Genomic DNA, 27,422 nt, shown 5'->3' on the forward strand with positions numbered 1-27,422 from the left:
CTTCAGCTCGGGGCTCTCATTCAGCCTTCCCATATGGTCTGTATCAGTCTAGGTCCAGAGAAATAGCCTCCGCCCATATTTCAGTAGCAGGGATTTTACTGATGACACTGGCTATAATGTTGCAAGGTTAAAATGCAAGTGAGGCAAGGGACGTGAGGCGACCCAGAGATTAGGTGTAAACCGGAAACCACTACTACCCGTGAAGTGGAAGGACAGGGTGAGGAGTGACAGCCCTGAGGAAATAGGAGCATTGAGGAAGGTATCTGAGGAATTCAGACCACAGGAGAAACACGTCTGTCGCTGGAGATGCTACCCAAAGCAGAGAGAGAGAGAGAGAGAATCACTCCTCTCTTTCTGCCCCCTTGATTTTAGGCCCATGCCTACTTTTGGCAGATCTGGGTGCCTCGCAATACAGAACAGAAAAGTCAGGAGATTAGATCTGAGACCTAATAGGCAAATTACCAGCTCTTCCTCAATCTTCGCACCCCCAAAGTAGAAATAGTCATATTGGCCTGGATACCACAATTGAGAAGGAGTGTCCTGACATCCACACAGGACCATAAATATGGAAGAAGTATTTGTTTTTGAACCAAAACCTGATAGAACTAAATGGAGAAATACACGAATCCACAACACTCCCCTCTCAGTGATCAGTAGAGTAAGAAGACAGAAAATGAATAAAGAGAGAGAAGACCTGAACATTATCAACTAACATGGCTTACTTTATCTTAATAAAATATTTCACCTTAAAATAATAAAATGTGTATCATTTTCAAGTGCACATGGAACATTCACCAAGAAAGATAATTTTGTGGGCTTAAAAATACCTTAACCAATTTAAAATAATTTAAATAATAGAAAATAGGTTTTCAGACTGTAACAGAATTGAATTAGAAATTAATAATAGAAAAGTATCTGGAAATTTTACAAATACTTGGAAATTAAGCAATCTCATTAATAAAGAAAAAATCACATGGAAAATTAGAAAATATTCTGAATTAAATAAAAATGAAAACAAAAATAAACAAATCTGGGAGGTGCTGCTAAATTATTTCGATAGATGCAGAAATGGCTTTTGACAAAATTCAATACCCACTCTTGATTAAAAAAAGCAACAACAACCTGAAGCCTTACTGAACTTCCTTAATCTAATAACAATCTAATAACCATACTTAGTGGTGAAGCGGTGTCGTGGTGGTGGCAAATGATTTTCTTTGAAGACTGGGAACAATGCAAAGATGGTTTTTCCTAGCCCTCTTATTTAACATCCTACTAAAGGTCCTAGCCAATACAGGGAGGCAAGAAAAAGATATAAAAGGCCTACTGACTGTAAAGAAAAAAATAAAATGTTCTCTATTCACAGACAACATGATTATTTATGTAGAAAAGCCCAAGAATTCTACCCCAAAAATGTTCTAGCACTAATGAATGAGGCTACATAGGTTACAGGATACATGATCAATACACAAAAATCAATTGTACTCCTGGATAGTAACATCTAAGCTTTGGAAATTGAAATTAAAAAGACAACACCAAATCAAAAGATAACACCATTTACAACAGCACCAACATGGAAATACTGAGGTACAAATGTGACAGAATATACACATAATCTCTACACACATCTTTAAAGCACAAAATGCTGGTGAAAGAAATCACCAAATTGAGACATTTACCATGTTCATGGATCAGAAGATTGAATACGTTAAGATATCGGTTCTCTCTGAACTGACTTTAGAATCAATGCAATGTGAATCAAGATTGCGTCAGGATTTTTTTTTTTTTTTCAGATAGAGACAAGCTGATTCTAAAATTCATATGGAGAGGTAAAGGAACTAGAATAGCCAAGCAATTTTTTTTTTAAGATTTTAATTACTTTGAGAGAGAGCGAAAGCGAGAGCGAGCAAGCGAGCATGAGCAGGGGGAGGAGCAGAGAGAGAAGGAGAAGCAGATTCCCCTCTGAGCAGGGAGCCCAAGGCGGGGCTCAATCCCAGGACCCTAGGGATCATGACCTGAGCTGGAGACAGACACCTAACGGACAGCCACCCAGGCATCCCTAGCCAAGCAATCTTTAAAAGGAAAAATAAAAGTGGGATTCTCTGCTACCTGATCTCAGGAATTATCACAAGGCCATAATAGCCAAGATAGTGTGGTAGTATAAAAAAGAATAGAGATCGACATCAGATGGGACAAAATCAAGAAATAGACCTGTATATACACCACCAATCATTTTTCCAAAAAAGTGCAAAGGCAATCCAATTGCCTTTTCAGTGAACAGTGCTGGGAGGACGTAGAGAGTGAACAATCCACACTACCGGTGGGAATGGGAAGTGTGTGGACACTTGGAAGAACAGTCTGCCAGTTCCTTGCAGATTTAAACATACTTACATAAGACTTAGCAGTTCTATTCCCCAAAGAAATTAAAAGGTATGTTCTCACAAAAACCTGTATGTGAACCTTAAAAATGGCTTTATTGTCAACAACTGGAAACAACCCAAGCGTTCTTCAGCTGGAGTGGAGGGATGAGCTATTGTACCGCTGTACCAGGGAATCCTGCTCTGTAGTAAAAGTGAGCAAACTAGCAATGCTTGCAATGATCTGAATCATAAATACATGGCGCTAAGTGAAGGAAGACAGACTTGAAAGGACACATATGTGTGATTCTACTTATATGACATCTGGAAAAGGCAAAAGGATAAGGACAGAAAACAGACCACTAGCTGCCAGTGGCTGGGTTTGAGGGAGGGTCAGCTATAAAGGGACTAATGAGAGGGATTTTGGGGGAGAGGGCAATGGAACTGTTCTGTATCTTGACTGTCAAAATCATCTGTAAGCCCAAAAGAGTGGATTTTACTTTATGCAAATATGTGTCTCAATAAAAAAGCAAAAAGCAAAAAAAAAAAAAAAAAGAAAAAAAAAAGAAAAAAGAAAAGGAAAAAGGAGGGGAGGACAAAGAAGTAAACAATTTATTATTATCATTATTATTTTTTAAATGTTATTTGGCAGAGATAGAGAGAGATAGCATGAGTAGGGGGAACAGCAGGCAGAGGGAGAAAGAAGCAGGCTCCCCGCTGAACAAGAAGCCTGATGTGGGACTCGATCCCAGGACACCTGGATCATGATCTGAGTCAAAGTCAGCCGCTTAACCGACTGAGCCACCCAGGCATCCCCAAAGTAAACAGCTTATATCACAGAATGCAAACAATATTTACTAGGCACATGCCCTTTGCTGCAGTTTATGCTGGACCCTGAAAACATAAAGATAAATAAGATAATCTCTTTCAGGAGCTCACGGATTCACAGGAGGATAAGACATGAAAACAAAGGTTTGGAATTGCTGCTGAGGGTTCCTGGAGATAGGGTTGACATGTATTCACGGCATGCCATGAGAACACTAAGGAGGGGTCATCATGTTTAGCTGGGGTGAGTGAGATGGGGAATCAGGCAGCCTTCTTAGGGGAGGAATTGCTTCAACTGAGTTTTGAAGGCTGAGAAGGAGTTAGGCAGGTGAAGGGAGGCTATGGACATTGGCCAGAACTGACCTCCCATCCAATATTTGGATATTCAGTCTCAGCACTTTTGCACCCACTGCTTCTTCTGTGCAGCCTGATAGCTCCTATGGAGCTTCCCAGCCTACAGGGAAAGCCACTTTCTCAGAAGGGTCTGCCTGACTACCCTGGTATCAGGGTAGTCCTTGACTATCCTTCCCCATCGCTCTTTTATCACTCAGTTTATTTCCCTCATAAGAAGTGTCTTGCTTGCTTAAGCCCTTGCTGAGCACGTGGGCTCTGGGTTCTAAATCCAATATGACCTTGTGCAAATCATTCGCATTTATGTGCCTTGACTTCTCCATTTCTAAGTAGGAATAATAACTACTTCGCAGAATTGTCATCAGGCTAAAATGGGTTAATATATCTAAAGTGCCTAGAACAACTCCCAGCTTCTTCCCAGTACAGTGCTTAGCACATAGTAGGCACTTTATAAAATACTTGTTGGACAGATTGTGGCTAAATGAAAGAAGGAACTTTCCCACGTCCACCAGCAAATGATAACATGTATGCAAGAAAAATTAAAACTGGTTCTGCCCTGACACAAATTGGCCAACAGATGTCGCTGCGGCTCTCTGGGTAAAGGAACCAAGACCTGTGACAGGCTGAGATACGTTACCCGGATAGGATACCAGACAAGTATTTCAAATGGAGGGCCCAAAAGTTGTAACCACACTGAAAAGTCAAGGTTGAGAAGCTAAGGCTGAATTATGTTGTACACGGTAACATATTCTATAGCTGCATTTTCTTTCTGTTTTCTCACTTTTATCAAATAGTGACAAGGAGCTGACCACACAGGCATCTTATATTACCACAACCTCAGTTGGATGAGGTGGGAGTTTATGAGAGTCAAAGGGAGTGAGCTCAGATCTGAGTGCAGCAGAGGGAGGCCACAAGCCCTGTGTGATGTGGATCTCTGTGGGGCAGGGACAGTGCTGGTAAATCTTCTGTGCCCCAGGACTGGGGGTCACCAAAAGGGAGCCCAGCCCCCAAGGGGAACTTCTCATCTGGTGTGGACAATGGGACAGAAAACTGATCTATACAAATAAAGGTCTGGGGGTGGGGGGACAGTGATTGGAAGAAAGGTGAGGTTAGGACAGCAGAGGGGACTCAAGTTGTCCTGAAGCTCTCTGCATAAGGAAGGCATAGTAGGCAGAGAGTGCTATGTGAGCAAAGGCACACAGGGCCTGGAATCACTGGGCTTGGGTACTTAAATCGGAGTCATTTGCTATAGCTGGAGAACGGCATTCAAGAAGGTGTTCAGCATGGCTGGAGGATAAGGTCAAGGATTGGGAGTGTATTATTATTAGTGTTGGTAGACTAGCAAGTCTAGCAGTCTAGCACTTTCTCTTTTCCCCTCCAGTCTTGTCAAAAGTCACTGGAGTCCCAGGCCCACCAGCCTGGTACAATCCTGAATTGTTCTTGTCCCAATTTAACTCTTAATAGTGGCCGCTTTCACTCTCTGAAGTTTCCTGGACTGTTTGGTCCCCTTATTTAGGGGCCACATGTGCTTCCATTATTATAGTGACCTCGTCTTTACTGGGGACAGCTGCAGGATCTGGCCCATCTCATCGGGTGCTCAGCAGAAAGTAGAGGCTCAGGAAGAAGGAGTTTTATATCTGGGGACCATGGAGCTTGGGGTACCAGAGCAAAGCCCTCTCTCCTCTCAGGGAGGGACAGAGATGCCCCTCCCCTGGGGAAGGATGCCCATCAGGGTTTTTGCCCATAAGAGGTTGAGGGAGGTTTCTGAGGCCTGCTGGGAGCCACTGATGAAGGCTGAGAGTCCTCCACAGCCCTCTGTTAGCTGGCTTCCTCCTCCCACAGCCCCCTGTCTCCTGGCCACCACAGGTGTGGGCCTGGCTGCAGGAGGCAATGACAGAGGTGTGGAGATGGAGGAGATCTTGATCTCGATCTCGAGGAGATCGAGAAGATAGGACAGCCCTGCCAGACACTCAGACCCAGAGCAGGACAGGGATGGCCCCGGGGCCATCCTGGGTTCTGGATCTGCTCTGATTCTGGATGGGCTCCTGCACTTCCTGTACCTCAATTTCCCCATGGGTACTATGAAGGGTTAGTTGGGGGTGGTCTGCAAGGAATTAGCCCACCCCAAGTGAACTGGTCTGAGGCAGCACTGAGGGAGGAGGGGGGTGGTGAGGAGGGGTGGGAGCGTGGAGGAGGGGACTCCAACGGCTGCCAAGCACGTTACCGCAGGAATATTAACTGTCCCATCGCTTCTCCCAGTCTGGCAAAGGCTGTGTCCATAAATTAGGGCCGTGAGTTTGCCAGACAGAGACTTAATGAAGAAGGAGGTGAACTTCAGTGAGAGCAGGCAGTCCCTCTGGAGGTCACAGGTCCAGCCCCAGCCTGGACAAAAGGAACCTGGAATCAGAGAGGGGCCTGGGGTGTGCATGAACACCCTGGCCTGAGCCAGGAAGGCAGGAGCGGCTCTGTTCACTGTTGAATCCCCAGCACCCAGCGCACAGTAGGGGCTCAACCGGTACTTCTGACTGAGGACCAAACGGTGTGGCAAGTCATGCGAAACTCAGACCCAAACCCAGTCCTCTGGACTCTAGCTGGGCGCTTACCAGTTCCCACACCGGACCTGAGGGGTGTGGGGGAGGAAAGGAGTGGCAGAAGTAAAAGGCTTCTTGAGGAGATAGTGATCATGGCTTCCCTTTGTTTCTGAAAGGAAAGCTCAGCTTTTATAGCACCACAGACCCTGTAAAGTCTGACACGTTTCTCAAAGTGTGTAGTTTCCTGTCTATCACATTTCCGGCAGTTACACCCCTTTCTCTGCCCCTCTGCTGCTCTTTAAGGGGACATCCTTAAAGAGATGGAGTTCGTCCCCCCTTACCACTTGGCCCTTGCACCACCCTGCCCCCCTCAGACTTCCAGCAGCACTAGCAGCATTGGGGTAGATGGGGAGGCTGGTCATTTGGTGAGGCTTGGGTGTTGCTGAGAGTGGCTGGAGTGGTGGGTGACATCAGAATATCAGGGCAGGGCCAGCCAGACCCCTCCATATCACCCTTTCCTTTCTCTTTTGGGCTCCTAAAATAGCCACTGCACTTGTCCCCCTCCCTTCTGGGCTCCCATGGGCATGGCTTTGTCTGACTCCTGTCTTCAGTGCCCAGCATGAGGTCTGACATAAAAAGGATGGACAGAAGGAAGCAAAAGTAAGAGGCACTGGGAGGCTCTCCTGCTTCTCATATTCCAAGTCTCCACTTCCCTGAGTTCTCCTCCAAGGGCAGAGGTCCCTCTAGAGCCTCCCAGTGAAGGTGGGGAGCACAGATCCATCTCAGGCACACACCTCCACCTACTGAACCCCAGCCACTGGTGGTCTTCCCTGTTCTCAGACTACCAAGATCTTCCTGCCTCCAGGGCTTTGCACAGAGTGGATACCGCTGATCCTTCTGTTCAGAATCCTACTCATCTTTCAAAACTCTGCTCACAAGGAGCTTCCTCTACGTAGAAGTCTCTCTAGGCTGGGTCAGAGGCCCTTACTCTAAGCTCTTTTTCCCGGGACTTCTTTTCTCTAGACTGTGATTAAATATGATTTTCCCATAAGATGGGACCGGGGAGGAGACAAATCATAAGAGACTCTTAATCTCTGGAAACAAACTGAGGGTTGTGGGGGGTGGGGAGAGGGATGGGATGGCTCGGTGATGGACACTGGGGAGGATAAGTGCTATGGTGAGTGCTGTGAATTGTGTAAGACTGATAATTCACACACCTGTACCCCTGGGGCAAATAATACATTATATGTTAAGAAAAATTTTTAAAAAGTAAATAAAAGTATATGATTCTCCCTGGGTCATCAGCTTCTCTAGAACTGACAAAGTTGTAGTCAGTAGAGGAGGAATGGCTGGCTGGATTTGCAAAGGAAGCAAGACTGGGGGCCCAAGGGCCCTACTGAGTCCCATCAGACTAAAGTCACTGATGGATTTACAAAAAGGGTGGCACCCCAAAAAGGACATTTAATGGGAATTGGTGAATGGCACTAAGGTGAAATATCAACTGGCATACCCTAGGCACTCAATTAGTTGATTTTTGACAACTATTGATTTGGTACTTAGCTTAGCAGCAGCTTTCCTATAAAACCCTCAAAAATTTTTGCTGACAACGAACCCATAGCGAACACCATGTTTTATTTGCCAAGACCTACTGTAGTCTCAGGCTACATTACGAGGGCATGTCTTTGGAACTGGGGAGGTAACCTGTTAGACACACAGGTCTCTAACCTGTGTTAGAGATAGCCTTCCATTTTGTCCTGGAGAACCCGGAGAAGGTCATTCCGAAGGTCATTCACAGGTGGGATCACTTCAAGGGAATTTGAGCCCTTCTCACGAGGAATGACTGGGAGTCTCCAATTCTGTGAGGAGCAGTGCTGGGTGAGGTATACTTCTGGGCCCAAGGCATAGCTGGGGCTGTCAGGGAATTCCAGGCAGACGCCCCTGGCAATGAAAGGGATGTTCCCAGGAGGGGAGGAAGTGTACCTCTCATCAAGAGAGGGTGCCCCTTGTTGAGAGGGTCTAGGAGGCTTCCCACATTATCTCTGAGGTCCTTTCCAGTGTCTAAAAGGCACAAATTCTAGCATTATGTGGCTCTAAGATGCACAAGTGCCAGAATACTAGCCTTCTGCCATGAGGTTCTAGGGGGTCTGAGAAACTGAATGTGAGATGATCCAGTCTGGGGCCCCTGGGGCAGGAAATAAACCTCTTACCATGGCCCTGATGGCCCAGAACTCACCTGTCTCCTCGATCCCCGTATCTCAAGGGGTCATTTTATCCATACCCACCCCCTCTCAGCCTCTCACATACCCGAGGTGCAGTCTGTAGTCCTCTCCCCAGGAGAGCATAGCATGACACAAGTTATAAGGGAGTGGCAGATAATTCATCAGAGGGGATGACACCAAAGCACTAAATAATGATCCCTCCTTTCCTGCCTGAATTAACTGCCTCTGATTCTCTGTAGCTGGATTTCCTCCCTGATGGCCTCATCTGACGCTAATTAATGTTTCCAGTCCAATGGCACCTCCCCCGTGCCTCCAGTCCAACCTCACCTCCTCCACCCCCACCGCAGTGATGAGGAGTGACAGGGTGGAAGGATGTAGAGGAAGTGCAGGATGTCACCCTGGCTATGGAAAGCCCCCTCTCAGAGGATAAAAGGCAGGCTGGTTTGGAGAGCGATGGAATCCCAGTGGGAAGTCCCTCTGTGAGTCTCCCCTCAATCCTGCTACACGCAGTCAGAGCCTTTTTCTTCTCCCATACGCCAGGAGAAGATACCAAAAGGTGATTGCCTCACCTCAGGGAGGTCCCAAATGCTCTACCAAGTGTCCCCTCCCACCTCCTTCAACACCCCAAGATCAGCAGGAATGACATGGCACCACTTACAAGGGTAGAGTATCCGAGATTATTGTAGACTTTATAGAAAACTGCCCAAGGGAGATCCAGATGTCTTGGGAGGGGATGGGAAGGCAGGCCTCAAGCCAGTATATTGGGGAGGGGGAACTTCCTGTGTGCAGAGGCAGCACAGGCCAGCCATTCTGCCTGACCTAGGGGATGGGAGTCGGGAGGGGGCAGCCTCCTCCCCACTCACCAATTGTGCTTTGGGATCATGCAGAAGGCAGGGCACTGAGGCTCTGACCTTAAACAGGAGGGCTTGTGCCTGAGACAAGAGATGAGGCCCCTCACCTCTTCTAAAAGGCATGGGGGGGGCATGGCAGCAAGGGATCTCCACAGGAGGAGAATTACAGGGGTGGGAAAGAGCTTTCAGGCAGCAGCACCCAGCCCTTCAGAGCCTTCACCCTTACCCCTCTCTGAGGCCACGATATATGGGTGATCCTGGTTCTGAGGCCCAACCAACTGCTTTGAACCCCTAGGACTCTCAACTCCTCCAAGGGGATCTGCCAGTATGGTTGGGGGATGCTTGGCCTCGGGACCTGTCTTGCAGGCCTGGAGAGCTCCTCCCAGGAGGAAAGGGGAGGTGGGCACCCCAGGAATGGATTCCTCACTGGACCCTGCCCCAGTGAATGCAAGCAATGGGTGTGTGTGTGGGGGGGGGGGTGGTTAGAGAGTCTAAGACTTGGGCAGGGGGATTAAACTCTGATCAAGGTGAAGAGCTGAGAGTCTTGAGATTAGGGACAAGCACTGAGTATTGGGGGATCAGAGCCCCAGTGAGAAAGGCTGAGGATCTGTTCCATACTAAGGCTATAATAGGGTGTGACTATCCCTGGGATGGGAGACAGATGGAGCTGAGCCCCAAGCCTGGGTCAAGAAAGGGAAGAGCCTGAGCCAGAGCTGCAGTGCTGGGGATAGTATGAAATATAACCCCAGACTGGGGGAGGGTGCCCGACCCTCAGAGCCCTGGGATGTGGGTGTCTGGACAATGGCAAGGCTCAGAGCTCCGGGATGAGAAAAAAGGCTCAAAGCCCACAAAAGCCTTCAGAAGGGTGCTTCCAAGACCAGAATGGGATGAGAGGGTCCCCAAGGCCTGGGAAGGGAATTGAGGTCTCCAAGCTGGAGATGGGTGTCAGTGATGTCTAAGGTGATGTTTCCCAGAGAGGTCAGGCCTCAAAGCATAGGGTGGTGGGAGGCAGTCCTGGGGCTTTCGGATGGTAGGACAAAGTTTCCTGGCCAAGTCTCTCGAGGGGGAGGGTGCTTCTGAGGGTTCGGGAAGGATGTGTCCGAGCCTGAGATGGGCAGATAGGGTTTCTGGAATCAGCAAGGGTGTCTCTTGATCCTTGATGGTGAGAGCTCTCAGAGGTTGGGGAGGAGGGATACAGCTTGGGGCCTCCGGATGGGGGTGGGGTGGGGGAATGCCATAATCCAAAGGTCTCAGGCTGGTCAGGAGCAAGTCTGAAAGCCCCCAACTCGCGGGCGTCTCACCCATGATTCAGGCCAGGCAATCCCAATAAAGTCATCAGCTGGCAGGGACAGCCGTCAACCCCAGAGGGGCAACCCTCAGAGGCCCGAGCCCGGCGAGGTGGCGCGGGACCCAGCGGGGGCGGCCGGGGCGGGCGCTCGGCGCGGGTCGGCGTCCTGCTCATAGCGGTAGTGGTAGCCCTCCATCTGGTCCCGGCAGGCCTCGCGCAAGTTGCGCATCCAGCGCTGGATGCCGCGGCGGTTCAGGTAGAGCACCATGAGGAAGATGAGGCCGATGAGCGCCAGCACCAGCCCAAAGAAGACGTAGGAGGCTTCGAGCTCCGGGCCGGCGAGGTCCACTTCTTCCCCGCGACTGTCCGCGTCGCCGTCGGCGCAGCGCAGCCGCGCCTCATCCAGGTCCAGGAAAGGCCGGTCCTGCAGCGCCCGCGGGGCGGCGCAACGGAGGCGCCGGGAGTCGGGTACGCGCTCCGTGGCGTTGCGCAGCCAGGCCAGCAGGGGGCGCGCGGCACAGCCGCAGCGCAAGGGGTTGTCCGCGAGCAGCAAGCGCGGCGCGGGGAGGTCGCCATCGCGCTCGAGCGCGCGCAGCTCGTCGGGGCCCAGGCCCGCCAGGGCGTTGAGGCGCGCGTCCAGCTGCTCCAGGCGCGGCAGACGCAGCGCGGCGGCCGGCAGGCGGCCCAGCGCGTTGCCCGCCAGGCCCAGGAGGCGCAGCTCGTCCAGCGGGGCGAGCGCGGCGTCCAGCGCGGCTAGCAGCGTGGGGCCGCCTCGCGACAGCGCGTGGTTGAGCTGCAGGGAGCGCAGCGCGGGCAGCCCGCGGAAGGCGCCGCCGCCCAGGGCGCGCAACGGGTTGTGGCTCAGATCGAGAGCCGTCAGGCTGGGCAGCCCGTCGAAGGCGCCGTCCTCCACCACCTCAATGTTGTTGTGCGTGAGGCGCAGCGCGCTCAGGAGCGGCAGGCGCACACCGCCCGCCGCCGCCTCCTCCCCGTCAGCGTCCCCGCCGGCGAAGGCGGCCGCGCGCAGCACCGTCAGGTTGGCCCCTACGATGGTGAGGTTGCGCGCGTCGGGAGGCACGTCCCGCGGCGGCTGCCGGAGCTCCGCGCCCGACGCGCAGCGCAACAGCAGCTTGGGGCCGCCGAAGCAGTAGCACTGAAAGGGACAGGGTGCGGCGGGCCGGCTCAGCGCCGCCGCCACCAGCAGCAGCCCCGGCAGGAGCGGCCCCCTTTGCTCCGGCTGTCCCGCGCGCGGGGCCATCGCAGCTGCCCCCGCATCCAGCGCCCGGGCCGCCGCGCTCACCAGTGAGTTCGGAGCGCCTTGGGGGCGGGGAGGGGGGCGGGCGGGGCAAGTCCTTGACCCGGAGCGGCTGGCGGTCGCGGTCGGTCCGTCCGCTGGCTCTAAAGTCCGAGGAGCCTTCACTTTCCTGGCTGGGGCGAGAGGGGTCAGTCGGGGAGCGGAGCCCCCCGCCCCCGGTGCCCTCCTCGCCCTGCGCGCCGGCCTCCGACTTCCGCGGCCGTTCCGGGCTCCAAGCCGAATGGGCAGGGTTTGTCTCCCCCCACCCCCCGCCCTCCCAACCTCCCAGCCTCCCGGCCTCCTCCTCCTCCCCTCAAAGGAGTCTCCGCGCCCTCCTCGCCGAGAGGCGGGGTGGGAGGCTCCCGAGAATCAGGGCTATCGGCCGCTGCGCTTTCTCTTCCCCCCTCTCCCGCTCCGGGGCTGCTGAGAAGTTTGGCGCTCCCAGGCTCTGACTTGCTTTTACCCTCATCTCCCCCATTCCGCCCCCCCCCACCCATCGTTTAAGCTGGTTCCTTCCTCCTCCCTCTACGGCACGTGTGGGGCGGGGCCGAGCGGGGGAGAGCTGGCAGGTGGGTCAGCACCACAGAGCAAGAACTGGGGGGAGGACCTAAGGGTTCCCCCTACAAGCACAGGCAAGGATGAGGGGTGGGCTAAGAAAGTTATTCATCTTTCAGCCTCTTCCTGATCTGTGTGACCAAGAAGAGGGCTGTGCTAGCAGAGACTGGAAAATCCCCAGCCCTGGTCCCCCCCTCAGCAACCCCAGTTACATTAGGCCTGGCTGGGTCACCACTCTTGCAAGTCCTGTGGGACCAGCGTTTTCTCGACCCCATCCGTCCACTACTCAGGGAAGAAAGCAACAACCCCTCCCCGCGCCCTCCACTCCCCTCCAACTCACGGGCTGCTCTGCTGGGAGTTCTTCCATCTGGTTTCCTCCACCAGGCTGGACTCCTCCCCCAGGCACTCTCCTAGGCCCTAGGACCTGGTGGGTGTGGTGATTCAGCTCTTTGCCGTCCTCTCCCTACTCCAGCACCTGGGCACCCTATTAGCTTGTTCCACCCGGTATCAGGCCCCTGGGGTTGTTGGACTGCTCCTCCTCCCCTCCAGGGTATCCCACCTGTAAATGCTGAAAGGGTGGGAGGGTTTGGAGCTCTAGAGATTTGGAGAAGCTAACAGATTTTGCAGCATTGAGTTGGGGGGGTGGTCCCAGAGGGGGCCAGGGCCTGAGCTGTTTATAGGTTTGTTTTGTTCTGGATTTTTTTTTTTTTTTCCAGAACTGGGAAGCTCCAGACTTGATTTAAAGAGATATGCTCCTGAGAAGGGAGCACTCCTGGTCTTGGCATGAATTATTCAGGCTGGAGAGGCTGACACTTGATCCACAGGCCATTCTGCTATCAGCAGAGCTGGTAGGGATAGAGGCTCCCCCCTCTCACCGCCCCCCCCATAACAATCAGTCAGTCTTTCTCCTGAATTAGGGACAATTGTTGGGTTGACTTCTTCCCTGAGGTTATATTTAACAGATTGACCAAGAGATCAATACCACTTAAGGAGAAGAGGCAGACCCTGTGGTGGCCTGGGCCCCAGGCGAAGACCAACCTCACAGGCCAGATCTGTTGATGCTGGGGTGAGGGGTAGGGGCTCCTCTCCCCCTTCCTTCTCTCTCCCCATCCCTGTCATCACTCCCGGGTATTGGCAGATGAAAACTGTATTTGCTCCTGCAGGATTGGATGTGTCTACAAAGGTGTACACGTAGGTTGTACACGCACACACGTGCCTGTATATGTGGAGGCATGTGTAACACATAAATAGTTCAAGATGCATCCACATATGAGGAAACACAGACTCCCGCTTCCTTGGATGTGCATACACGTGCATGGGCCGGTGGGTACAGGCCCACACAGGGTTGTAGGCAGGCTCAGATATGCTTCATACAGGTATATGCAGGCTCGTTCATACAGGTGCACATGTTAACACAGATTCGAGTCCATCCTGGTATGTGTCTATACACTCTTAAGCATGTAAATACTTGAACATTTGTATTTCTGGGACCATGTAGGTTCTTGGGGACATTCCCAGAGTGGCAAGCTTACAGATGCATGCATGCAAGCACGTGCATCCAGGGACTAGACGACATACTCTGAGCCCATTCCTGACCTCCACTATGCCCTTGGTCTGTATAAGTAACAGGCTGAGCTACCTTTGCTCATATGGATGCAGGTGCTCAGACAGCCCCTCGGGCTGTGCCCTCAGCTATTGTGCTCTCCTGAGCCCTGGCCCAAGTCAGCTCCAAGCCCCAGCTCTGACATCTCCCTGGTGAGAGGCACCGGCTCCTTTTCCCTGTTGTTCCAGCAAAGGGACTAGCACGAGCGAGTGTGCATTAAGTTCTTGTAGAAAGATGGATGGATGGATGGATGGACGGACGAATGAATGGAAAGGTCTCTGCTTTCCTCTGCCACTGCATAGAGCCCCTTCTGCTTTCAGCCTCCGGAGAATCAACAGACCAGCTGCCAAGGCCAGAGTCCCCTCTCCAGGCCCCCTTGTTGGCTGGTTCCTGGTGGGCTAATGGCCTCCTTGGGAAAGTGCCTCAGGGCAGCAGGCAGCCTTGATTGGTGGGTACTAAATGAGATCAGGCATGTTCAGGGTGGTATGGCCATAAACTGACTGGGGGGTACTAGACATCTCAATTGGAGAAAGGAGGTGCAGAGAGAACCTAGAACCATCAGGTACCAGAGAATGAGGCAGGGACTGTGTTTTATAAGTGGGGAGTCTGAAGCCAGAGGGCCAGGGAATTGCCTCAAAGCCAGCGGCTATCAGGGTTTAGCCTAGCCCCAGGCTCCTTGCCCAAGGCGTTTTCCAAGATAGTAGTTGCATCTGAGAAGGGCCAGTGCACCAGGAAATCTCATCCTGACCCCAGGAAGCTGAACCCAGCAACAGATGCCAGGGTGAATGTGATGTGACATTGGACCTCTCTCCACCTCTGGGATGTCGACTTCTACTTCTGGAAAGTAGATGGGCTTCTGAAATCCTATCCTTCATAATCTTCTCAAGGCCATCTTGACAAAGTGAATGGAAAGTGCTTTGAAACAAGAAAGGCCATATCATCTAGGGTTTGGGGGCCTTTACCATATGACTGGATGAGGCATTAAGCTTTTCTGGGACAAATTAGCTCCCATGTCATTTTGCCCTGTTCCGTCTTCCTCCCCCAGCATAGCAAGTTCATGGTAGATGGTACAAGGAATGAGTCTCTACTTGCTCTCCCTGTGAATGCCTCTTCCCAGCCTCCCTGCCCTCCCCTCTTCATGGAGCTGTTCCCCTAATCTGTTCAGGTTCTCCTGGAACGAAGTCTGCAAGCCATTTAGGGGTTTCTGTTCTCTGGAGAAACTTCCCTCAATCTTGTCAGTATTCTGTATGCAGTAGGTGTTCAATAAATGTACGTCTAATTCTGTCTGGGGCTGTGTTCATTCTCTGATGCATCCAGTGGAAGTATCTTTGCTCAGTTTGTTTGCCCCGCTTGGGGTTCTTTCTCCCCTTGACTGTTTCTTCAGCCCAGCCCACTGATCCTCAGGGCTTGGCTTGAGTTCTGTCCCTTTCAGGAAGCTTTCATGGCTCCTTCTTTCTCCTTTGAATTTCATTTAGCAACCAGAGGGCTGGAACTCCTCTGACCCCTCTAACTGTCAGCACCTGGGACTCAGGGCTGGCTGCTCTCCTGTGTCGTTAGCCCAGAGCTCAGCATGGAGAGGGTATCAGGGAACATTTATTGGATGAGATAACGTTTTAAAAATCTCTGGCTTGCTCCTCTCATCTCTATGAGGCAGACTAGGTGAGGAGCTCCTGTCTATACTTTATACCAGGAGGCAGGCTCCCAGAAAGGTGAAGTGCTTTCCTCAAGGTTGCACAACTGAGTGAGACTCAATCCTGACAGTAGCTCGGGTTTCCTGCTCATCTTCTATGCTGGAGCCCTCCCCATTCTAGGTTCTCTCTCTCTGGAGAGTGTGGCTGGGTCAGGCCCCAGGGGACCCTGTGCGCAAAGAGCTCAGGGCCTCAGGGCTGCCTTAGTACTCAGCAAACTAGTCACCCCAGCCCACCTAAGCAGAGTGATTGTCCTTTGCTGGGTTGAGAATCACCCTCATGTCAACTACAATAGACCCTGTTTTTCATTTGTTTGTTTGGTTTGTTTTGTTTTTCAGAGAGAGCACATGCTTACAAGCTGGGTGGGGGAGGGCAGAGAGAGAGAGAGAATCCTAAGCAGGCTCCATCCTCAGTGTGGACACAGGGCTCTGTCATGACCCTTAGATTGTGACCTGAGCTGAAATCAGCTTAACTGATTGAAACACCCAGATGCCCCTGAAGCCCAATTCTTGAATTTATTACCCTTCCTAGGATCTAGAGCCCCTCTCTGAGCTTTCCAAGGTACTGCCCCTCCCCTAACTCCAGCTCCTTTATTGGGGTCCTTTTCTCTCCACAAAGGCCCTGCTTTCCATAAGGACCACTGAGCATTGATAGGGAGCCTGCAGAGGTCTGACAAGTTCCCTGGGGCCACCCACCAGGGATCCCCTTCCCTATCTGCCTCCAGCTCCAACTTGTCCATCAGAGGTGCCTCAGTGTTCCTCAAGTCCTTAAGCAAATCTGCTCTCCCAGATCTGTTTCCTGTCTGCAAAGACGTTAAACTGTGTAGACAGGATGATCTTGGAAGGCTTTTGGTCCTGTGCCCCTTGGCCTTTTAGGGATGGGGATCATGGAGGGGAAGGTAATACTGTGATTTGTTCCAATTGGTGCCCCCACCTCAATATACTATTACCTTGAACTTGCCCCCCCCACCCCGACTAAAGTGTTGGTAGCATAGTCTGGTGGGGGAGGAGGGTCCTTCTGTCAATAGCAGCCTGTGATATCCAGGGTCCCTTTATCTTGGCAGACTCCCTTTCCCTCTGACCCCCCCTTCCAATGAAGCAAGTGGAGGAGCAGCTGGACAGGGCTGACATGATGAAGCTCAGTCATTAGGTAGTGGGGGAGGCCCTAGGTTCTCTCCTCTAGTGTAGCTTCTGCACTGGCAGCGAGAGGAAGACTCCACCACAGGTGTTGCTGCTCCCATTTCTCACTTCCCCTTCCCCCCTGCTGCACCAAACATGAGACTCAGGAAAATCCATAGACCCAAGATTCATTTTCTCCATTGAGTCAGCAGAGGCCACACTCTGCTTCTGAGGGGCCAGCAACTGGCTTTTAAATAACTCTCTGATATTTAATACCCTCCTCCACTCTGCAGCCTGGGCCTCTGGGGGAAAGGCTAGAATAAATGAGCTGGATGAGTCCTCTGAAAGTCGTAAGTGCTCCTGCCTCCACTTCAACCCACCCTCCCCCACCCAGACTCCCAGGCCATTGGGAAAAACCTGATTGCTTATTAGTTTTGCACTGTGCCTTACGGTTTCTAAGTGGTGTCCCAGTCTGGGTCTCTCATCTCCCGGTTAGAATTGAAACCTGAAGTTTAGAGAAGGGAAGTGACCCCATCTCATTTTTGGTCTTGGTCTACTAGTTGCTGGCTCTGTGACTGTGAGCAGGTTCATGTCCTAGTCTGGGCTTCTAATTCCTTAACTGTGCTACAAGATGGTTCAGCTGGCGGGTTGTGGCTGGTTCCTCTAGCTATAAAGTTTTCATGGGTTGCTGCCCTGATCTAGGTCCTCTCTCACGCAGCTACTTTTCAACTCCACGTTCCTCTTCTTGGGGAAGCTGAAGGCAGAGGAGACTGAGGCTCAAGGCCAGGCAGGGTTTGGCTCCAGGGTTCCAGTGTAAACTCAGTTGAGTCTGGGGCAAGAGTTGATGGGGGAAAAGAGAAGGAGCAGCATTGGGGAATTTTCCTCTCCTCCCCTTCCCTCCCTCCCAATCTCCTCCCCTTCCTTCTTCCTTTCTTCTGCTAGTAGAGAATTAGAGGTCAGGACAGATCAAGGGCAATAACCTATTTAAATTTTGGTTTCCTTGAAAGGGTCTCTGCAGCTGTAGATGCAGTTTGAGGAGGTGGGATTAAAACTCTAAGCTGCACCAGGTTCAGGGTCCTGATAATGGACGTTGGTGGGCCCCATTCTCCTGGCTTTACCACTGTTCTTGTCTTTCAGAAAATAGGAATTGACATCTCTGTTGGTTGTAAGAGAACATTGGGAGGTTAAGAGTGATGCTTGGGGCTACCCCAAATTCATGATGGAACAGGGCCTATATTTTAGGTTTTCTGATTCCCAATTTGGTGCTCATCCCACCATCCTGCTGCATGCAGGAATTTGGGGGCTGAGGGATGGGAACAGGAGAGGCAGGTGGGTTCTTGCTTAGGTCTGGGAGAAACCTTAAGATTTTTTTTTTTTAATTTGACAGAGATCACAAGTAGGCAGAGAGGCAGGCAGAGAGAGAGAGAGGAGGAAGCAGGCTCTACACTGAGCAGAGAGCCTGATGCAGGGCTGGATCCCAGGACCCTGAGATCATGACCTGAGCTGAAGGCAGAGGCTTTAACCCACTGAGCCACTCAAGTGCCCCAGATCTGGGAGTAACCTTAGTTTGCTTGACTTCCTTAGTATACTCTTGTTGAGTCTTCATGATCCTCCTCAGCCTTCTACTCCTAGAATTACAGAATCTTGGAATCTAAACATTGAATTATAAGAACCACAGAGTTGGAAGGCCATAGAACCATGGTCTGTTTGAATAAGAACGTAAGACTCTTAGAGTGGTAAATGAACCACTTAGAATTTGTGGAAGGTTGTTATATTAGCTCCCCCAATGAATCCTGTGTATTTGCATGTATACTTTTGGGTTGTTCCTTCCCATACTGACTGGTTTGGCCAAATGAATTCCTTTGGCTCATGAAACATCTGCAAATGTCATGCAAGCAAAGGATTTAAAAGTGCTTGTGCATTGGGGCTTCCCTCTTTTTGTTCCCCTGAGATCTCCATGTGTAGAAACCCAAACAAGCTTCTTAGAGGAAGAAACCAGAAGTGAGCCATCCCAGCTGAAACCCTCTAGATCAACCAACTCTTAGGGGAACTTCTAGGTGATGTCAGCTGCCTGAGTGACCCCAGAAAAGATCAGGAGAACTATTCAGCTGACCCAAGCTTAAAATTGCTGACTCACAGAATTGTGAATAAAATGGTTGGTGTTTTAAGTCATTAAGTTTGGAGGGGATGTGATTTGTTAGACAGCAGTAGACTCAGAGGTTTAGAGTTAGAATTGTTCTAATTAGTCATAGTTTCCATATACCCTTATGAGCATGAATCTTGGTTCTTGGGACCAGAGACTGGAATCATTGATGTAGTTAGTACCTGAGGAATAGAGGGCCCTTACTTTTTTAACTCCCACTCAGTGCTACAAGCTCTTTTACAGACTGATTGCTAGACCAATTGATTCACTCACCTTCTTCCAACCTGGAGCCCTCCCCCACCCACAGCATCCTTTATTCTTTGGCATTTTGTCCATTCTGTCACAAGGTCATCTTGCCCCATTCCTCAGCTGGCTTTTCATTCCCTTCCTTCCACTTTAGGAAGGCTTCCCATGGTGATCTGCTTGTTTTGGTCTTGGGAGCTAAATGTTGATGTGGGGATAACTTGTCTTGGTATTAATCCCAGTTCCTTGCACGATACCTGGCACAATACCTGGCACAGAGTATGGGTTAATGAACATAAACTGAAGAAAACTACCACCACCATCAAACAACTAATTTTTTCCTGCAGGTACCACAGGGTTCCTGGAACTGTCCATGGTGCTGAATGTCTTTTTCCTTCTTGCCATGGTCTGCCTCAGAATGGCTACTTCCAAAAGGTAGGAATCATTTCTATGTCCTAGAATTAAACCTCTCAATCAATGCCTCAACTTCTCCTTCCCTTCCTCTTCCTCATTCTGTCTTCCTCTCCTTCCTTCCTCTCTCTGCATCTCCCATTTCTACCTTCCTGCAGCCCCCCTAATCACTTATACAGATCTTTAGCCTGGTACATTTAAAGAAAGCTAATATGTGGCGATATACACTAATTAGGATTAGGTTCAGGGGTATGCATCAGAATGTCTTGAACAACAGTCTCTTAAATGATAAAAAATATAACTTCATTTTTTCATTAAAAAATAGAAATGTAGCAGTTTAGAATCTGAATGGTTTCTCCACAGTCATGAGAAACCAATACTCCTTCCCACCTCCTACTCTGCCTTCCCTAGAAACTTGCCTCTGGAGTGTGGTCCTCATTCTTTGGTACAGAATGGCTGCTAGAGCACCACCCATCACATCAGATTGCAGATGGAGACAAAAGATAAATAAGGGTTCTACTTTCCATAATTTTATTCAGTACTTTCACCTAACTAACTTCAAAGAACATGGTAAATAATAGTCTTTGAACTGGGAGGTGATGTGCCCAGCAAAAAGTTGTAGTCCATATTATTAAGAAAGAAAGAGAAATAGCTACTGAAAAGTAACTAGAAATCTCTGATATTAGTAATAGAACAATGGCACTGATGGAGAGGGTGACTGTGGTGTACTAACTGTGGCATTGATGGAACAGTAATGGTAATGGTGGTGTTGGTGGTATTAGAGGGGATAATAACAGTAGTGGTGGCGATGGTAGCCGTGATGGTGATCAAGAAGACGGTGGTGAGAATGGTGATGATAAAACTGGTGGTCCATGTAAGCTCTGGTCCAGGAACACAGATTCACTCCAGCATCAGCCTGGACCAAAATACCAGAAGATGGACTCAGTGACACAAGGTGTTTGGAGTTTGGGGCCTTCCCCAAGCCACAGGGGCACTGATGCTTTGCAGTTCATCAGCCTTGAGCCTCTTCCTGTCTTGGGTCCAAGTCACCCCCAGCAGGGCATGAATCAGATTCCTCCCATTTAGGCTGGAAATAACTCTGGAATGAAAACTTAAGGCCTGAGGGTGGTGAAGCAGCAAGGGAAGTCTTGAACTTCCATTTATTAGGCCGTAAACAGTGAGGGAATTTGTTGTTGCAGTCAAGGAGGGCTTTGCTATGAAATACACAGAGAAACACATGGACATGTAGTCTCATAAATAAAAATAAATAGATTCAAAGACAGACATACAGAGAGAGTTAGAGATATTAAGAAAGAAATAGCCCGGGGCACCTGGGTGGCTCAGTGGGTTAAGCCGCTGCCTTCAGCTCAGGTCATGATCTCAGGGTCCTGGGATTGAGTCCCGTGTCAGGCTCTCTGCTCAGTAGGGAGTCTGCTTCTCTCTCTCTCTCTCTCTCTGTCTCTACCTGCCTCTCTGTCTACTTGTGATCTCTCTGTCAAATAAATAAATAAATAAATCTTTAAAAAAGAAAAAAAAAGAAAGAAAGAAACAGCCCCATAGTCATGGAGACCCATAGACATACTTTGTCTCATAGGGGGGTACCAGGCCAACCCTTCTCCCCAGAAACACAGGACTTCCAGCCATCTTATTCCACAGGACAACTTTCATATTGTCCTGGCTCCCATGGCCTGAAGGTGCCAAGGACCAGAAATGCCACTGCTGAGGGGGCTTAGAGCTCAGTGTGACCTCTGATACTCCTCCCCGATGGAGTGAGGTTGCACTAGTGCTTCGTGGCCTGCCCTAGGCCAGCCCAGGTTCTGCTGCTGAAGGTGACCAGAAGGGTGGGACTTAGGTTGGACAGGGTGTGTCCTCCAGGATGTCTCCCCCCAGGGGCCCAAGGACACACCTGGAAGCCATTAGCAGAGGAGCCATCAGGCAGCAGGCTCTGGCTCCAGGTGAGAAGGCGTGATGAGAACATGTGGCAGCCTCCCGCCCGCTGGAGCTGGAGGGTGGAGGACACCTTGGCCTGAGTAATTTCCAGCATCACTGTCCTGGCCCCCACCTGGTATGCAAAGGTAACCCAGACCTTGGCGCTCAAGACGGTTGACCTTCAGTTCATCTCCTGAACTTTTGAGGCCAGGTTTCTTGACCTTCACAGTGATACTTTTCTTCCAGGAAGCCTTCCTGATGACTCCTTTGCTCTCTGCTTTATTCTCTGCTTCTTCTCAAAGCTCCTATATTATATAACATCGCCCTGACATGCCTACCCTTTCCATGAATCTGTGCTTCTTTGTAAGGGGCAGCCCTGCCTGGCTTCAGCCACTGTGGTCCTCCTCTCTGTGCACCTAGAGCATCTTTATTTCACTGTGGTTTCAGTCTGGTCTTAGTGATTGAAGATGTTTGGGTCCCACCTTGGGTCTCAGCCCCCTTGGCTGCTAATCCTTGGCCCTGGGACTCACACCTGACTCATTTCCCATCTCTGGAGTGCAGGAGCTCCCAGCCTATGAAGGAACATGCAGAGAGCCCTGCTCTTTGTACTTAGATCATCTTTTGCCACCAGACTAGACCTCAAGAACTGGAGGTTGTTGCTACCCAGGAGCTACTTCTTGCCTTTCTCACCTTACACTGGCCAGGATGATCAAGCGCTGGCTTCCCCCAGCAGGTCAGATTCTGAATTCCTAGATTTCCCCAGCTGTGTCCCAGAAAACATTCAGCTTCAGGTGCATTGGAGTAGCTCCCCCAACTCTAAGGGCAGAGTTCCCTGGGAATCTCTAGGGGCCCATAACTTTCTGGAAGACCCTGGGTGGGTAGGAAGATCTGGAAGGCTAGCCAGAACACTGATTATTGGATGTCCCACATATTCCAAGACTTAGGATAGGAACCTCAAGACAGATGTGTGGACAGCTGCCTAAGCAGTGCTGTGTTGGGCCAACCCGAGTCTGTGCCTCAGTAGCTCCCATGGCACAGCCGGCATACACTGCCCTCACCCCTCCTCAGTGCACTGCCTGCTGTGGCAGGGGCTTCAACTTGGCCTGCCAGTGTGTCCCAGCCCTGCCCTGGGGAAGGAAAAAAGAAGCCAATTGGAGGTTCAGAAAAGGAAAGGCTAAAAAGGAGCCCACAATTGGCCCTAATTAGCCACTGAGAGAGAGAAAAGGAGGTCAGAGGCCTGAGTCTGCACCCCCCTACGACACAGCATGGCAGGCAGAGCCATGGCTGCACCCCCACATGACACAGCATGGGGCTTAGCCCCACACAAGCCCATCTGATCCTCAGCTCAGGGTGGGCTCTGCAGCTTCCCATAGACCTGTCATGGCTCTCTCCTCCAGAAGAGGCGGCTGGCTCTGGAGAAAGAGGAAAGGGTAGGGGGCAGGGAGGGAGGGAAGGCAGACAGACTCAAGTGAGCATCGACCATACACTGTGTGCTAAGTCGAGAGGTTTACATACATGATTGTATTTAATTTTCACAGTGGTCCTGAAATGGAGGTACTTTGGCCCCAGTTTTTAAATTAAGAAGTGGACACTCAGGTTAAGTAGTTGACCCAAGATCACACAGCTTAAAAGGGGCCGAGTGGAAAGTCCAGCTTAGGCTGTGTGCTTGGCAGCCTGGGCTCTTGGTGCTCAAAAATGAGCGCTCAGAGGGCAGAGCCCTGGCCTGCATCATCGCCTGTGTCCCAGTGCACAGCCCAGGGAGGGGCAGGCGTACGGCTAGTGCAGGGAAGAGCTGTTCTACTCAAGAGGCAGGACAGGCTGATCCAAGGAAGGACATAAAAAGAGGGGGACAGAGGGAAGATGGAGGCACAACAGAGATTGGGACGTCGTGCAGGGGACCCCTGGGGCAGCTTTGCTGGCTCTGAGGACAGTGCAGGCCAAAACACAGTTTGTGCCCGGCTGTGGGGGAGGCAGGGGAGGAAGACGTGCAGGAACAGTGCATTTCTTCTCTCCTTTTTGCCACTCCTCCTATCCTCCCACCCACCCCAGATGGTTAAGCCAAAGCAGAAAACAAAATGAAGAACCTTTAGCCTTTGCTGGAGTCAAGCCACCTCTGCTTAGCCTGGGCCGATCCCCAGCAGGCCAGCTGGGCCAGGGCCAGGCTGTGGTCCAGAGCAGGGCGGGGGGCATCGAGGAGGAGAGGATACACTGGGCCTCAGGGCAGGGCTGCTGTGGGCACAGCGCTCCCCCACACAGGCCAAGAGGCTGAGCATCCCTAACAGAGGAGAGAGGCAGCAGGATGGGAGAGGGAAGGAGACACCCCCCCCCCCCCACTGGCCCTGCTTATGATCAGCCCAGTAGCAACTGGGAAATAGGAGAGAAAACATTTTGGTCAGATAGACTTCACGTAGCCACTGTCTTTATAACCGCCAGCCTCAAAGGTAGTGATTCTCAGTCGTGATTTTATTTTATTTTTAAGAACTTTTAAAAGATTTTATTGATTCACTTGACAGCGAGAGAAAGCACGAGGGGTAGCAGCAGAGGGAGAGGGAGAAACAGGCTCCCCACTGAGCAGGGAGCCCGATGTGGAACTCAATCCCAGGACCCCAAGATCATGACCTGAGCCAAAGGCAGACACTTAACTGATGGAGCCACCCCGGTGCCCATTAGTCCTGATTTTAAAGATGAGGAAACTGAAGCACAGATTGGCTAAGTAACTTGTTTAAGGTGTAGGAGGAGGGCTGGGATCCCACCCTTGGCTCTTTGGCTCCAGGCCTGCCCTTCGCCATCATCATCTCCTGAGAGCAGCAGCAGAAGCTTGCCTGTCTGCACCCACCAGCAATTAGGGGCCCCTCGGCATTGTGAAGAATGTCAGTGGAGTGTGTCTGATTAGGCTCATCAGTGCCCAGCATGGGACACATGTGTTTTTAAGAGGGATCACCATTATCCTTGGCTGAAGAATAGCGTGGGGTTTTCTAATTACAAATTATTCCTGCTGGATTTCATTATGCTCCCTCTTGTCTGGCTTTTTGTGTTCTCAATCTTACAAAATTTTGAAAATCACAGTTGGCCAAGCTTGTTTTCTTGGTCTTAAAATACACAGCTAAGCTTTTATTAAGATACAATGTTGTTATATTTTTAACGAGTGAATGTTTAGCTCAATAGTACAAGAAGACAGCCATTATTTGAATTTAACCATTCCACCTTTATAATGAGTCAGAAGAACAGGATGGACATTTACCTTCTTATAGAAAACCTTCATTCATTTGGAAAGCAGATTTCCTGTGGGAGCGGGAGGTTCTCATTTAAGTGTTTTGAACTGTTTGTTGTAGGCAAGTCGCCTGTGTTAATTCGATCACCTCTAAGTGAGACTTTTCACTGAAGACTAAAAATTCTGCAGATTTAACAGCACTAGCAAAGATGGTAGAAAGAGAATGATCTGTGTCCTTGAAAGTAGAAGAAAATGTAGGGCTTCCCAGGACCCAGCAGAGGTTGGTTTGCTTAAAGGAAGTCAGGCTAATTTCCCCTCTCTTCTCTGGGGAGAACCTGAGTGGTGGATTAGGGGTCTGTCAGAGTCCTGAGAACCTTGATTCCAAAAAGGCATTTGGAACACCTCCCAAAGTATTTTTATGGCAAGATGAGGGGCAGGATCAAATAGTGATACTCTAGGGGAATCCCTAGCTGCCTGGACAGCTGGTGGAGGAAAATTGATTGGTGGATCAATGGCAGTCTGGAGGCCAAACTACAGCCCTGCTCAGGACTCAGTCTTCCGTGCTGATATGCTTGGTCTGATGTCTTTTTGAAGGACTTGGATGAAGCCAAATAAAAGATGGATATCGAATCTGTAGACTGTGTCAGGGGCAGGACTGGGATTCAAAATGATCTGTATTGACTTGATGTATCAGTGACGATCGTAGGTTCAAGTTCATGGAAGTAAATGCCAACTTCCTTTTTGGGGCTCAAAGGCCGGGGTGGGGAGAAGGAAAGGGATTATTGAGCACATACTGTATGTTATAACTTTTGCATAAGAGGACTCACTTAGTTATGAAAACCCTCAGAGGAGGACATTGTTCTCATTTTATAAGGGAAAGACACCAAGGCCCTGAGAAGCTGAGCATTGGTTTGAAGTCACAGCTAGTAAAGGGGGAGCTTAGCTCAAAATTGAGGCTGATCAGACTCGTAGGTCCACCTTCTTGCATAATGTTCAAGACAAAGGAGACAGAGTTTAATGGCAGTTATGGGGAAAAACAAGAAAACATATATTTATGTGATGCTAATCCCAAATTGTAATGCCAAGTGTATTTTGAACCTCTCTTTTGGGACCACCCTGGAGCCAGGCTTGGGGTACAGAGATGAAATCATGTGGCCCCAAAGCAAGCTGAGTTGTTTGGGGAGAAAAACCCACACAACAGGCAAATTTGATAGTGCTGGGCACACAAATGCCACGGAGAGCCCCAGGGAAAACTGGGCCTCCTTCTTCAGGGAGTCCTGGCACACTGCATGGAGGAGCCAGTGCCTGGCCTGAGGCCTGAGCCTGGCTGGCTTGTTGGGGAGCTCAGGGAGCACATGGCTCACGAGTCCAGGTGGGGTGCAGCAGCCTGGACACTTGGTTTCTTTTACCCTTCAGCTCTGGGCCCCACTGGAAGGCCCATAGAGAAACCAGGCCGCGGTGATGGGGATGTTGTCCATTCTCCACCACCCCACCCACCCCAGCTCACAGCCGAGGAATAGAAGAAGAGAGCAGCAGAGGAGTAGGAGATCTGGAAGGCATCTGGGAACTGGAGTCAGGGGTTTTCCTTTGGGAACGCTGGGAGGTTCTGGAACCTTGGGCTCCAAACCTGCCAGTTACTTTGTAACCACTGGCTGCGGCCACAGCTCTTCCTTTAGGGGCCTGAGATTGATGCTCAGGGCCAGGGTACATGCAAAGAAGAGATGTCCTGGGAGTCATTTGGAAGAGGGAAGGAGGGCAACCCAAATTTTTGAAGCCATGGGCCATCAGTGCGAATATCACTTGCAGAAGTCTGAGCCCAGAGCACGGGCTTGGTGGGCCAGAGACAAGAGGTCTGGACATGGGGGGGTGGGTTGCTGGGATACAGTTGGAAAGGTCTGTAAAGGCCAGGCCGTGCAGGTCTTGTTCAAGATTTTAATCTTTATCCCAAAGGCAAGAAGAAGCCACCGAAGGCTTTTAAGCAGAGAGATGACAATTTTCTTTGCTTTTCTGAGAGATTGCATCACTATGTGATTGAAGTGGGCCCAAGTATGAGAAGACAAAGGAAGTGCTTGCAGTATAGGTGGGGGACAGTGGAGCTGGGGCCGGTGGTGGTGTGGAGATGGGAGGGGTGGGGGGCTTGTTGCTGGGGCCAAGGGAGGGATGGCTCTGGGATGTCTGGTTTGTGCATGGTGGCAGGAACAGGTTGGGCAGAGAGGGTGAACTCAGCCTTGGTGCTGCTGCATTAAGAGACACAGAGGCATCCAAGTTGAATGGGCAGGTGGATATTTAAGGTTGGACTTCGCAGCCATGTCAGGGCTGGAGATGCAGAACTGGAGTTGACAGTATTTAGGGGACAGTTGAAGCTGCCTGCTTACCGAGGCCCCCTTGGGTCCATTGCCTGCTCTGAGAGGCAGTACCTGACCCCCCAAAAGCCCCTTCTGGGCTTCCAGAGCTCTTTCACTGCAGAGGGTGGTTGGCGTCTGCCTCCCCCTTTAATGGTAGGCTCCATGAGGTCAGGGACCACATGTGTCTCTGCATCCCCAGAGGCCAGCACGGATCCTGGCACAGAGGAGGCGTTGGGGGTGGGGTGCAATTTGATAATTGGTGCGTGAATGGACTCTCAGAGGAAGGGACTGCCATAGAAGGGAATGAGCCTCCTATTCCAGAAGGCACAAGAGCAGGGGTTCTGTGGGCCCATGGGGGAGTAGGGAAGATTCCTGTTCCTAGCAGGTGTCCTCTGGGGACCCTCTCAACCCTGGATTCTAGCTTTCCAGGACCTGAGTCATTTCCCCTAGGGAGTCCAGTTTG

The 27,422-nt window shown here is 50.7% G+C and overlaps 2 protein-coding genes across 2 annotated transcripts in view; one reads left to right on the forward strand and one right to left on the reverse strand.

The window, feature by feature from the left end:
* Positions 1–7,755: 7,755 nt before the first annotated feature.
* On the reverse strand, positions 7,756–11,954 carry TPBGL (trophoblast glycoprotein like). Its single transcript, XM_082749644.1, has one exon. The coding sequence runs from the start codon at positions 11,675–11,677 to the stop codon at positions 10,508–10,510; it is 1,170 nt and encodes a 389-aa protein (XP_082605770.1). The 5' UTR covers positions 11,678–11,954; the 3' UTR covers positions 7,756–10,507.
* Positions 11,611–27,422, forward strand: part of LOC309840279 (olfactory receptor 2AT4) — a gene marked incomplete at its 3' end in the record, with an annotated part of 110,704 nt that continues 94,892 nt past the window's right edge. The window contains exons 1-2 of the mRNA XM_082682361.1: positions 11,611–11,721; positions 19,411–19,498. Of these exons, the coding sequence (XP_082538487.1) occupies positions 19,437–19,498 (62 nt within the window). The 5' untranslated portion in view covers positions 11,611–11,721; positions 19,411–19,436. The remainder of the gene's footprint in view (positions 11,722–19,410; positions 19,499–27,422) is intronic.

This window comes from Mustela nivalis, assembly GCF_964662115.1.
Source record: "Mustela nivalis genome assembly, chromosome: 9".
NCBI lineage: Eukaryota > Metazoa > Chordata > Mammalia > Carnivora > Mustelidae > Mustela > Mustela nivalis.

Bases quoted from the DNA above. Each gene is read 5' to 3' on its own strand.
- TPBGL (XM_082749644.1), bottom strand. From the start codon at position 11,677: ATGGCCCCGCGCGCGGGACAGCCGGAGCAAAGGGGGCCGCTCCTGCCG.